This window comes from Pantherophis guttatus, chromosome 5, assembly GCF_059756535.1.
Source record: "Pantherophis guttatus breed Tessera chromosome 5, ASM5975653v1, whole genome shotgun sequence".
Lineage (NCBI taxonomy): Eukaryota > Metazoa > Chordata > Lepidosauria > Squamata > Colubridae > Pantherophis > Pantherophis guttatus.
Window position 1 is genome coordinate 33802378 of NC_142067.1, and position 13758 is coordinate 33816135.

The 13758-nt window shown below is 37.2% G+C and overlaps 1 protein-coding gene across 2 annotated transcripts in view; it reads left to right on the forward strand.

Annotated features, from left to right (window-relative positions):
• The first annotated feature begins 765 nt into the window (after positions 1-765).
• The window catches only part of ZPLD1 (zona pellucida like domain containing 1), a 43450-nt gene continuing 30457 nt past the window's right edge, over positions 766-13758 (forward strand). For both annotated transcript variants that reach the window (XM_087871571.1, XM_034415268.2), the window contains exon 1: positions 766-871. In XM_087871571.1, coding sequence (XP_087727697.1) covers positions 766-871 — 106 coding nt within the window. The remainder of the gene's footprint in view (positions 872-13758) is intronic.

Below are 13758 nucleotides of genomic sequence, written 5' to 3' on the forward strand. Positions count from 1 at the left end.
CAGAAGTGGTTTGCCATTGCCTTTTCCCAGGGCTAAGTGAAAGTGGCTGGCCCATAGTCACACAGGTCCCTATCTGCTTAAGAGGGACTAGATCTACATTTTCCTGGCTTCTAGCTTAATGCCTTAATCATAACACTAAATAGGTTGTCATTATTTGATTAGTGAAGATAAAAACAGGTAAAAATGAGCATCGAAGCTTATCATAAAAATATAGGATGTGTTCATACTGTATGTTCTACCTTCTGTAAAGTCTACCTAATTTTGCTTAGGCATTTTCCTAACAAACATATTGCTAGTTATCCTTATTAAACAAAACATTAAACAGTTCTAGCTTTTTATTGGTAGCCTTTCCTGTATATTAGTTACTATTAATTTATTCTAAATGACCTGAACAATGATAACAATTAAATCAAGTGTCACTACTGACAACAATCCATTTATCCATTCATTTGGAAAAAAAGAATTTTCCAAACATGTGTCCACAGCTCCACATAGAATTAAGTATACAGTAAGAAAGAAAGGAATTTAAAACAAAATATTTTTTTTTAATTTTGAAAGAAAGCAATTATAAAAGAAAATATTTTGAATGGAAGAATGAAAATAGATTTATCTTAGTTAAAGGATTATAAGCAGAAATTCACATTCTATAAGAACTACTTTACTTATACTGTGAGCGTCTATTCTAAAATCAGACCAAGTATAGCATCCTGTTCTGAAGCCTTCTTTTCCAGCTATGATCTGCCTAATATTTTCCTAGGTTTTGCAATGGAACGAATATGGCTCCTGCTTTTGCTGTCTGTAAAATTGCTGTCTGTGACTGCACAATTCAATGGATATAACTGTGATGCTAACTTACATAGCAGGTTTCCTGGTAAGTATTTACTGCTATATTTTAAATGTAAAGTTTTTATTCCCCTGCTTTGAAAGGATACTTACTCGTAATAAATGCCAACCCTTTTAGTTAAAGCAGCATATGGAGAATATTCATTAAGTGACTGAATTCCATTCAAGAAACATAAAAATATCATTCTGGTATGGTTCCTAGTAACGAAAATAAAAATAAGGGTTTCATGTTGTCATTAAAACAGTGAGTTTAATACATCAGCACATTATCCCACCAATACTGGAAGATTTTAGACATATAATTAGAAAATTTGTGATTTTTGTTTTTAAAACTCATATATACTTGCTAGTTCTGTGATAACCATTATTTAAGAATATTATCCTAAAGGGTATCATGAAAAGGTTAAAAACTGCCAGCAATTCTCACTTTAAGTATCTTATTTACTTTCCAATAAATATTACAAAGTTCCAAGTCAGGAGTATGAATAGATTATTTGAGCCTTATGTACATAATAATTAGAGGCAGAAAGTTAAATGACATAAATTTGCATTCTTTTGCCATCTTGAGACTGTTAAATCAAAGGGAGGAATGTTCAATAAATGGTTAGTGGAGTTCTTTCTGCTCCCAAGAAAACTTGCCCGTATTCTAAAAGCTATAGAACTGATCTATTAAAATATCCCTTCAGGATGGTTTGATTAATCCTATCTTTATATATTAAATATACCATATGATTAACAGCATAGCATATTAAAAATAATTGTCTATAATTAATCTCAGAAAAAAATAAATAGAAAATAAAATAGAAGAATAATTGACCTTTAAAAGAAATTTAAAATTTATTAAATGCTAGTACTTAGTGAATCTGAGCAGTTAGTAATGAATAACTGAAAATGATTTATGGTTTCTCTTTGACATGATGGGATGCTGACTTTAAGAGTTAGAATTCTGGATTAAATGGTAATCTCTTTACTTCTGGACTGCTTTATTCTTTAATGGGAAACAGAAATCATGACTGGTTTTTTTTCTGTCTAAACTGCTGGATTATGGGCTATATATTTTTTGTCCAAAATAGAGATGGCAGAAAAAATAAAGTTTCTACTCGCTGTTCTGATCAATCAACACTTCCAGTTAGAGCTGGTTCCAACCTCCAAAAGAAAAACCAGAAAGTTCACTTGGGCTTCTGATTGCCTTGAAAGTTCTTTCACATTATTTACAAACCTTTAGAATGAATGAATTCATGCAGATAAAGGTTTGTGCTTTGCTGGCTGTGGAATTCTGGGAGTTGAAGTCCTCCAGGCTTAAAGTTGCCAAGGTTGGAGACCCCTGATTTAGATCAAAATATGGCAGAGCTGAAGATTCTAAAGATTAATTTGCATCAAACAAGAAATACTCTGCTTGAATATTGTGATAAATGCTGTGCTACAGATGTGGAAAACCTTTGAAAGAAAACAGATTCAAAATGAAGTATCCATTTATTTAATTATCACTGAGATAATATGATCAGCCAGAAAAGCTTATAGCAGTATTCAGAGAAAAAATAATATGCCATTTGCTTTTACTGCTGCTCGAGTGAATGCTTGAAATAGAAGTTATTTTTGAAGCTAGTTTCCACTTCTACTTAGATCCAGCCTTCTGTGCTGCTCTTGTGAAATTTCTGCATTTCTCTTGCCAAGTGAAATTTCTCAAATAGAAGACAAAAATGATAATGATTTTTTTCCAGATGCCTTCCTCCCAACCTCTGGCAATTTAGAATGAAAGTTATTTAGGAAAACTCATCTGATAACTAATAGTAATAATTAAAAAAAAGACTGAATTCTTTTTCTACCAGTTTTTTGTTTAGAGGTAGGTTATTGCTTGAAGAAGTATTTGCACCAGATGCTTTGGAGAAGTTTATTGCCAGATGACTGAATTAGAGGAAGGTAAACCTTTGATGATAATTATAATGATAGTGAAGTTGATAATTATGGTTTTAATTTCTCACTTAGAAAAAGACTGTCCACCTTGGCTGTGGAACAAGACAAAACCAAACACTTTATTTTCAATATGCCTCGTAAGGAAATCCCAGCAGAAAGTTGGTTTTTAGCTTTCTAGACTTTTTTAAACAATATTTTGATTATCATTCTCTTTTATTCATTAAAAATGAAACTCAGTCAACTGGACATTTAAAAATGTGTCACAAATACCATTGACTGGTGCTAATGGTTGATATTGGTTGCTGCCAGCGTCCTAGGTATCAACCAAGTATTTTCTTAAAATATATGATGTTCCGAGTATTATTATATTATGATGATGATGATGATGATGATGATTTGGGGGAACATTTCTAAGAAATAATGATCAAATTTTAAATAACAGTCTTTCAAAATTACAACTAGTCACATATTTTATATGAACGTTTACCTTTTCATACAACGATACCATTAAATCTATGAAAGCACGAAAAGCTATTGGTTTTGAATGGTATAGGATACACATTATAGAATATACATTAATGTCCCAAAGATGCTTTTTCAAAAGGCAACTAGACTTTCTTTGTTTTTCTTTGAAGACATTTCACTTCTCATCCAAGAAGCTTCTTCAGTTCTCTTCAGTCCTTGGATGAGAAGCAAATGTCTTCAAGGAAAAACAAAGAAAGTCCAGTTGCCTTTTGAAAAAGCACCTTGGGACAACCAGGATCTGGTTGACTGAGAATCTCCAGAGACAATATACATTAATGTTTTTGCTGCAGTGCTATCATACTTTTATAAATAGCTGGGGCACAGTGGTTAGAATGCAGTATTGCAAGCTTATTTTGTTGACTGCCAACAGTTCAATCCTGACTGGCTCAAGGTTGACTGTTTTCCATCCTTCTGAGGTTGGTAAAATGAGGACTCAGATTGTTGGAGGCAATATGCTGAGTCTGTAAACCACTTAGAGATGCTGTAAACCACTATGAAGCAATATATAAGTCTAAGTGCTATTGCTATAATGATGTTTTTTGAAACAAAACCTTTTTTTTCAGTATTGATGCCCAATATTAATAGAAATTCGAGGCCATAAATTAGACATTAATATCACTAACCTGCACACTTAAGTTTATAAATTGTTGATAATCATTTGCTAAAAATATTACTCTTCAATGCTAGAAAGATAGTACAGCCCCATGATTACAATCTGTATTCACTTTCCATCTATAAACTGGTGTCTGTCAGTGTAATGGAAAGTCTGATCAATATAGTACTGTTTATCAAGGTTTAATGATTTGCTTAAAATTTGTAGCAAGTGACTTTCACTATGTTTCTGTTTTATTTCTTTGGTTTGCTTTGTTTTTATTTTCCTTTTTAGTCTTTCACTTTTATGCATCTTAAAGCACAGATGGGTATAAAAAGAATATTCTGATTCAGAGGAACAAATGTTTGGGTTTTTTGTTTTTTTTTAAACAGAGGCGCAAGTAAAACAAATTAAATGCAGAGTCTTGGTCTTTGACTGTGGAGAAGCAACAATGGAGTAAGAACAAATTGTAAAAGTGACTTCCCTCTTATGCAGTTATTTTGGAGCTTCTAAGGCTGTGCAAAGCATCCCTTTGTTCATGCTGAGACAGCCATGGGCAACTTTCAAAGCAGCTGTATGAAGCTTGTAAAGATGAAACCAATGATTCTTTATATGTGCACCTGCCCATTTTGAAGCAGCTCTTTCTAGTACTTTGTACAGCTGTGTTACTACACTCACCATGAAGTTTCTCCTGCTTGAAATTCCCCTTTGTGTTCATTCTTAAGATTCAAAATAGCCTTCCAAGCATGCATAAGAATTTTCAGTACTAAAAAACTTTTAAAATATTTTATTTTGTCAGTTTCTACGGAGCTTTTATCAGATAGTTAATTCTTTTCATTGTGCCAATGAGTTGAAACAGTTGCCTTCGCCCTTGCTTTTAGAGTAAATAGGCTGTGTATGTAGCATTATGCTAATGTGCTCCTAGGGCACCTTCCTCAATCTTTGATCATTTCTCCTCTTTGAAAAAACGGAAGGCAATACCTCATCATTTCTAGATTTAAATACAGGAAATAGCTCTATGTTTAAGGTGAATGTAGAAAAGAAGTCATGGAAATTAAGGCTACATCTTTGTACAGAAAATTATTGCTGTTAATAGTTCCGCCGGGTTCTTGAATAAAAGTAAACATATCACAATAAATAGTTCAAGGCTGACTTTCCATGCTTCTGTAGCATTAATATTATACACATTGAGTGTGGAGCTGATGCATTAATTTAATTTTACCCACAGATTTGAAAGCCAATGTAGACTTGTATATGCATGGGTGCTTATTTACTATAAATGGTAACAAAAAAGTATGTGTATGTTAATTATGAAACAGAATTGATTCAATCTTTTCAAACCTTGTTTGAAAATCAATTATAAGTCTTCCCAATACATAGACTCCATTAGAAGGACAATATCTATTCCAAGGGTGGGTTCTAAATTTTTTTACTATCGGTTCTGTGGGCGTGGCTTATTTTGTGGGTGTGGCTCGGAGGTCATGTGACTAGGTGGCCGTGGCTAGCTGGTCAGAGTCATTTCTGGAAGGTCCTCGCACTTACGACCAGTCCTCGCACTTACGACCCGACTCATTTGTTTGCTTTTAACACTGATCAGCTGTAGGACGGCCCTTTGAAGCCCCGCGGCAAGAGTTTAAACAGTTTTTTTCCCCTCTAGTCATCAGCTGGGACTCAGGAGGAAGCAATAGATTGGGGGTGGGACCAAATAAAAGGTAAGAATAACGTCGGTGGGTGGGGGGGGTGGGAGGCCAGGGGGGGAGAACTGGTTCGGTGATGTCATATCGTCACCGCTACCAGCTGGGCCGAACTGGACTAAACCGGGAGGAACCCACCACTGATCTATTCCCATGCTTTATACATATATCATTTCAAAAAATTATTTACCCATGATAAATAACTAAAGTAGGAATACATGAAAAGTTCTTCATAGCTCTGTACGATGTAAGTAAATCCCTTGATAGAAGTACTGTTTGTTTTGACATTGATTTATAACCATTTTTTTGAGTCACAGACTTTATATACCTTTTAACCAGATCTATGATTAAATATAGAACATTATAAAAAGCATTGTTCAATAATATTATAAGTCATATTTTTCACTTAAATCTACAGTGCTGTGAACTATTTTCATTATGTTTCCAGAAATATATAACTGTTTCTCCGTGCTATTTTTATGACTTTAAATTTTGTTTTACTCTTATATATTTTGATAAATCTATGTCTATAGATTGTTCCAGTACTATATTTGAAATGAATGAATGAAAATATGTTAATTACTAGTCACAGCAGTTTTTTGGCTTTTAGATGTTATGCAGAAAAGACTGAGAAAAACAAAACTGAACAATTGCTTCCAAAAGTTCTTCTCCTTAATACAACAAAAAATGAAGTTTAGTGGTACGTCTAAAATGTTACTGATTGAATAAAAAGTGTAATAATACTGGCAATAACTTTTGATAATAAGGATTTTGCACAGTGTCTGCAAGATAAAATCACTCAGATTCGGACCGGGTTGGACTCCGACTGGACAGAGTCCGCTGAGGAGACTGGGGCTAGTCTTGATGGGGACATCTGGGTTGAGTTTGAGCCTGTTTTATTGGATGATGTGGACAGGCTTATGGGTAGGCTGGGGTCCTCCATGTGTTTATTGGACCCTTGTCCCTCCTGGCTAGTTTCTGCAGCCAGAGAGGTGACTGGAAACTGGATCCAGACTGTTGTCAACACTTCGTTAAAGGAAGGGGTTTTCCCACTGCACTCAAAGAGGCGGTGGTTCGACCCCTCCTTAAGAAGCCTAGCCTGGATCCTGACGTTCTTAACAACTATTATCCAGTCTCCAACCTTCGCTTTTTAGTGAAGGTTGTTGAGTCCGTGGTGGCGCAGCAATTCCCTCAATTCCTGGAGGAAACAGACCACCTCGATTCTTATCAATCTGGTTTCAGGCGTGGTCACAGCACAGAAATAGCATTGGTCGCCCTAGTAAATGATCTCTGGCGGGCCAGGGATGGGGGTTGTTCCTCCATCCTGGTCCTTCTTGACCTCTCAGTGGCTTTCGATACTATCGACCATGGTATCCTGCTGTAGCGGCTCAGGAGGATAGGGATAGGAGGCACTGTTTTACAGTGGTTCACTTACAGGCTGTTTGGGTGGGGTATCAGGGATCCTCCCAGAGGCCCCTCACTTGTGGGGTGCCTCAGGGATCGGTTCTCTCCCCTCTGCTCTTTAACATCTACATGAAACTGCTGGGTGAGATCATTTGTGGTTTTGGGGTGAGTTATCATCAATATGCTGATGATACCCAGCTTTACATCTCCACCCCTGACCACCCTAGGGATGCCCTTTCCATGATGTCCCACTGCCTGGAAGCGGTGTGGGTTTGGATGGGGAGGAACAGACTCAGACTCAACCCTTCCAAGACTGAGTGGCTGTGGATGCCGGCATCCCGGGATCTGGAGGTTCCATCTTTAGTGATCGGGGGAGAGACCCTTACTCCCTCCGATAGGGTCTGCAACTTGGGTGTCCTCCTGGATTCTCAGCTGTCGTTGGATGATCATCTGACGGCCGTAACCAGGGGGGCCTTTGCACAGGTGCGTCTTATGTGCCAGTTGCGCCCTTTTCTAGACCAGGATGCCCTTGCCACAGTCACTCATGCCCTCGTTACCTCTAGGTTGGACTACTGTAACACCCTCTACATGGGGCTGCCCTTGGGATGCGTCCGGAGGCTCCAGCTAGTCCAGAATGCAGCCGCGCGGGTAATTATGGGGGCTTCTTGATACTCCCGTGTAACACCTCTCCTGCGTGAGCTGCACTGGCTGCCGGTGGCGTTCCAGATTCGTTTCAAGGTGCTGGTGCTTACCTATAAAGCCCTTCATGGCCTAGGCCTGGGGTATTTGTGGGACCATCTCCTGTCGCTCTCCCATTGTCCCGTGTGCTCTCACAGAGTGGGCCTCCTCAGGTGCCGTTGGCCAAACAATGTCGGCTGATGGCCCCCAGAAGGAGAGTGTTTTCTGTGGGAGCCCCGACCCTCTGGAATGGATTGCCCACCGAGCTCAGGACAGTCCCCGACCTCCTTTCCTTCCGTCGCAAGCTGAAGACGTGGCTCTTCCATCAACTCAACTGATCCGTTTGGGTATACACTGTTATAATTTTAAACTGTTTTAATTGGGGTATTGATTTTAATTTATTTGTTGTGATTTGTATTGGAAATTGTCATTTTGTAAGCTGCCTGGAGTCCCTCGGGAGAAAGGCGGCATATAAATCACAATAAATAAATAAATAAATAAATAAATAAATAAATAAATAAATAAATAATGATTATTACTGGGTACCTTGGGATTCCCAAATATTTATGAACTCTTCTTGTAACTTTTAAATTATATTGTTAAAAAAATAAAATAAATAATGATAGCAGACATCATTTGAACTATTTATATATAGCGAAAGATCTGAAATCAAAGTTTTGGCTGCTTATTTTGACTTAATCTCTGATATTCAGTCTTTTTTCTTTGATGATGGATAGGCAAGCATTCTTTCCACTCTTATATGTCCAACAACTTACTAGGGATTAGACATTTGCTATTTCTTTCATAACAACCTATCAAATTATAAATACAACACTATAAACACAAACACTAATAGGTATTGATTAATGATGTTTGATTTGTCTGTTGGAACCAATTTTATTACCAAAGATTAACTCCTTCCTTCCTTTCCCCCTCCCTCCCTCCACATCTCCCTACCTGCCTATTTACATATGTACCTACCTACCTTTTTAGTTTTTTCCTTCACTCTAGCCCTTTTCTTAGCAAAGCAAATAATTATAATAGTAATGCCAGTAATACCAACTGCACATTCTACAATACATTTATTATAACATGAAATGAAGAGTGCATATATTCACAGTTTATAGATAGCAAAATATAGTGGGGAACTGAGGCCATGCCAATTTATATTAGTCCTCTTCTTAGTTTGTCGGAGCTTCCATCTATCTGCATCATGGCTTCTGGAATGCATGCAAACTTACATATAAACTAACCATAAATACTATTTCATACAAAAATGATGAACAGAATTATATCTGCATGGACCTCTTGCTAAAGGAACCCTAAATGCATGGAGATTGAGAAAATGGGCCCAAGCATGAGTGTATCATTACAGGTGATACTGTATTTACAATAGATATTTCACACTTGGGAAGCAACAATATTAAAAATACACAAGCTAACATATTTTGTTAGAGTCAGTTATGGGGGCAGTGTTTCTTTAAAAATTCATACATGGTTTTTCCAAATCCTATTCCTTTGCATTGGAAATGCTGATTGAAATCTTATGCAGGAAAAAAAATTCTATTACTAAGTAACTGCCATTCCCCTTCACTTATTTTAATAATAGATTCCTGGATTGATAAAATCTCTTCTGCTCCTGTAGAAACTACTATTAAATTGATCTAGAGGCACTGTCACTTTTCGCCATAATTAGAACATGGTATATTTGTGTTCAACATTCCAGTATCGTCAGGTAATTGAAAACATAGTGCTATTATTCATTCTGACATACTGATTAATGTCAATATGTAATCCTTTTATTTTAAAAATACTAAATCATAATGATGATCTAATAAATTCTCTGTTTAAATTAATGATCCATATAGTGATATAGCATAAAAAATAATTACAGTATGCAGAAGATTAAATGTTTCTTGTTCAGCAATATTTATCCTAACATGTAAAAGATAAAGATTGTTATAGCATTGCTAAAACTGGTTCTTAAGACAAATTTAGGTTATAAAAGAAATCATAAATAATTCTTCAGATTTTCAATATTTTTGTCCAGTCATCTTTTCCACAGTAATTCTCACTGTTCATTTCTAAAATGTTTTACTCTGTACATCTTTGCAAATAGTTTAAATATTTTGTTATCCATCAAACATGTACATGTATGAGCACAAAAATGATGCATAGAACTGTGTAAGTAATTAATGGGAGTGGGTGGCGTAGAAGATATCTATTTTTTATTGTTCAGCAGAAGTTGGAAAGGACTTTCCTATAATGTCTATTTAGAACTGTCTCTTCACTCCAGTCAGGATAGTTATTACTGTTATTCTTCTCTTCCCAAATTTGTTGATTTCTCTCTCAAAAGTAGCATGGCACCGTATGCATGCATGGTTTGGATGTTTGATTTTGTGGGTTTTGTTGCAAGTGGGAAATGGGGAATTATTGCACATGAAATAGGAGTCATCTCTAACCCTTTGCTGCTTCCCAGAATCTTTCTGTCTTAGTTTCCCCGCCCCCAAATACATTCCATTCAAATTCTTCTTCCTCACTACTACACCTCTTGAAGATCTCTGCAAAAGGTGGAAATGAAAGAGTCATTGCAACAAACTTCCTTAACCCTGAGATATTCCGTAACATTAAGATATTAAACAATTGATGCCTTGTCTTATAGATTTTTAATACTGACCCCAAGCCTTCTCTCTGATCGGTTCTAAAATCTGGACTGGTTGATTTCTCTAAACAAGTGTTCCTTGGAATTTGTGTTGGATCATAGAGCAGGTTAAACAGAATGTCACATCACTTTCTTTTTTTCTAATTATGATAAAAAGTAAACAATAGTCCAATACTAATGTTATGATAGAAATGTTACCTTTTCCACAACTTCTATGATATGAAAACTAAGCACTCACTATACATATTCTGTAATGTAGTCCTTCAGGTAGCTTGGAGTCTGATGAATGGTGTTCTGGAGATAGGAATAACTTACCTTGTGGTGGTGTAATAGACACCAATGAGTGTAACATGACACACAAGTCTTTTTCTGATAAGGTGGACATCGTCATCATTATTTAGAAATGTATTATGGGATGGCTAGAGTTGTGGAATAATTCTACTGACTTGAAGGCTGCTTCTTTATGCCAGGATCATGATGCGGTGTATCTTTTTATTGTTTTAAGATTGTATAGTTTCTACATTTCTCCAAGTTTGAATGTTTGTCTGAATTTATCTGCATTTCATTTCATTACATACTTTGCCCAATCACCCATTGCTTTAAAACAAGGCTTCTTTGGGGGATGTTCAGCTGGACAGTTTAGTTGTGATTAATCTGCCAAAATTGGACATAACTGTTGCAAACCCTATATCGTATGAGTGTCATGATCTGCTTCGTAGTTGACAATGGGTCTAAGCAGTATAACTCCTAAGAAATTTGAACAATTATCGTTGTTAGAGAATACCTTCTGCTGTGAAAGTTTGAATGTTTGTCTGAATTTATCTGCATTTCATTTCATTACACACTTTGCCCAATCAAACTAGTTGGATGAATGGTTGCATTCTTTTTCAATTTCAAGTGACAACTTTATCCTGAAATGTGAAAATATTCTGGAAAATTCTAAGGAGTAGGTTAAAAGTATGTTAATTTCATATGATATAGTTGTTGTCATGGATACAGTGGTGATTTGTGGGGAAGCATGATTTCATTCTGACATACAGTAGTTGCTATATCAAAGTCAAGCACTGTGTTTATTTTGAACCTCTTTTTACAAATATGATGCCATAGTAAACTATTATGAATTGGGGAATGTTGCAAAAGGAAACTAAGACAATAGATGAGGCAATATCATCTGAACATTCAATCTGAAATATTGTATGTGTCATGGCCCTATCGGAGCCTGGGTCTGAGGCAGAGGACAAGGCGGAGTAGGGCTGATGGAGGAAGATGGCATGGCCTCTCTGACCTTGGAGGAAGAACCGGAGGAGCAGTACGAGGCAGTCCCAGATCCCTCAGGCCTGGAAAGGATTGACAGCAAAGGAGAGAAGGTGCAGGACAACCAAGCGAGGGGGGAGGAAAGGAAGGCAGTAGAGCAGAGGAGTGACAGAATTCCGGCAACGAGGTCTTCCGGGTGCGATTCAAGGTGCTGGTTACCATCTTTAAAGCGCTCCATGGCTTAGGATCTGGGTACTTACAAGATCGCCTTCTGCCACCGATAGCCTCCCCCCGGCCAATACACTCCCACAGAGAGGGACTCCTCAGGGTGCTGTCGGTCAAACAATGTCGACTGGCGACCCCCAGGGAGAGACCCTTCTCTGTGGGGGCACCTGCCCACTGGAATGAATTGCCCCCGGAGATACGTATGATCCCTGACCTACGTACCTTTCACCATGTCCTTAAGACTTTACTGTTTCAACAGGCTAGGCTGCTTTAAATAACGAATTTTAATGGGTGTTTTCGTTTTTTAATATAAGGGCCAAATTATTTAATATATTTTAAACTGTTTTTAAACTTTATGGATATATGTGTTTTATTGTGGCTGTGCACCGCCCTGAGTCCCTCGGGAGAAGGGCGGTATAAAAATTTAAATAAATAAATAAATAAATAAATAAATAAATAAATAAATAAATAAATAAATAAATAAATAAATAAATAAATAAATAAATAAATAAATAACCTGCCCCCCGATTCCCAAAAATGGAGAATGGAGAGAAGATGGGATCAGTGCAGAGTGACTTGATGATTCGGGAGGAGAGTGCCCTGCCCGTCTTCACAAGGCTCACCTGGGGAATGAGATTTAAAGAGATACTGTTGGGAGGGGGTGCTTGTCAGGAACAAGTGTTGACTTTTTCCAGCATCACGTGCTGTTACTGACGTCTGGATACTTTGCTTGCCTTGCCCTGCTTGCCTTACCCTACTTGCCTTGCTTGCCTGGCCTGGGTATGTGTGAGTTCGCAGTGACATAGGTCTGCTCTCAGAACTTTCTGCTCCTCTGGAGTAATAGCAGCTGGGAACTATTAAAGGTGCATGTTTAGAGCTTTGTTCCTGGACTTGCAGTGAATAGTGGGACCTTGGGGGGAAAATTGGAGCAATAGAGGAGAGTTAAGCCTTCATTCAGGCTGTGTTGCTTCCATGCCCAGTCCTGGGTCATCACAGTATGTTTATTTGCTCTTGACATTGTTGAAAACATGTGAAGTGGCTAGGGATGAGCAACAGACTCATTTATAATGATTTAACTTCTCATAGGTATTGCAAACAGTACTACCATTGCAAGAGTAAGACCTCTGTTGGATATTGTACCAAATCTCTTGGGATATTTTACTGGATTGAGCTGAGTATAGAATCTTGGTGACTGGTAGCTGAGATTTGCATAAAATGTATCTTTTAACCTGAGCAAAAAGGCTATACATTTATTATTTGCACTTTTATTTCATGGTTTATACCTGCAAAAGCACAGAACAGGTTAATTGATGCAAATATGTATGATAAGCACCCAGACTTTCCCTTTCATTGCATGCAGGTGTAAATTATAGTGTTTAAAACATATTTTGCAGGAAAACATGTATTACTGAGCAAGTACAAGCTTATCTTTTTCATAATCTTTAGCCCTTCTGTGTCAGGCAGAATTTTAAAAAATCTGAGAAATTTGAGTGACTAAGGTCAAAATCTTCAGGGAGGTTATGTGTGACTTGGTGCTGACAGTGGTGAATTCTTCTATGAGAAAAGGACTTGTCTCAGCATCTTTTAAAGATGCAGTGGTTCACCCCACTTTCAAAAAAACCATTGCTAGATCCAGTTATACTGGATAACCTTTGTCCAGTTTCCAAAATTTCCTTCCTAGGGAAGATTGTAGAAAAGGTGGTTGCACAACAGGTTTAGAGAATCCAAGAAGAAGCAGATTATCTGGATAAGAAAGTAAATTTACTTTAAGTAAAGTTGCCCTTTTGGTCAATCTCTAGTGGAGCAAGATAGGGGCAGTATGTCCTTGCTTTTGATGTCTCAGTGGCTTTTGATACCATCAGTCATTGTTTACTTTTGGATTGATTTCAGACTTTTGGATTGGGTGGCACTATGTTGGTTCTGCTTCTTCTTCTGGGGCTGATACCTGTTACTGTTGATTGTGGGAG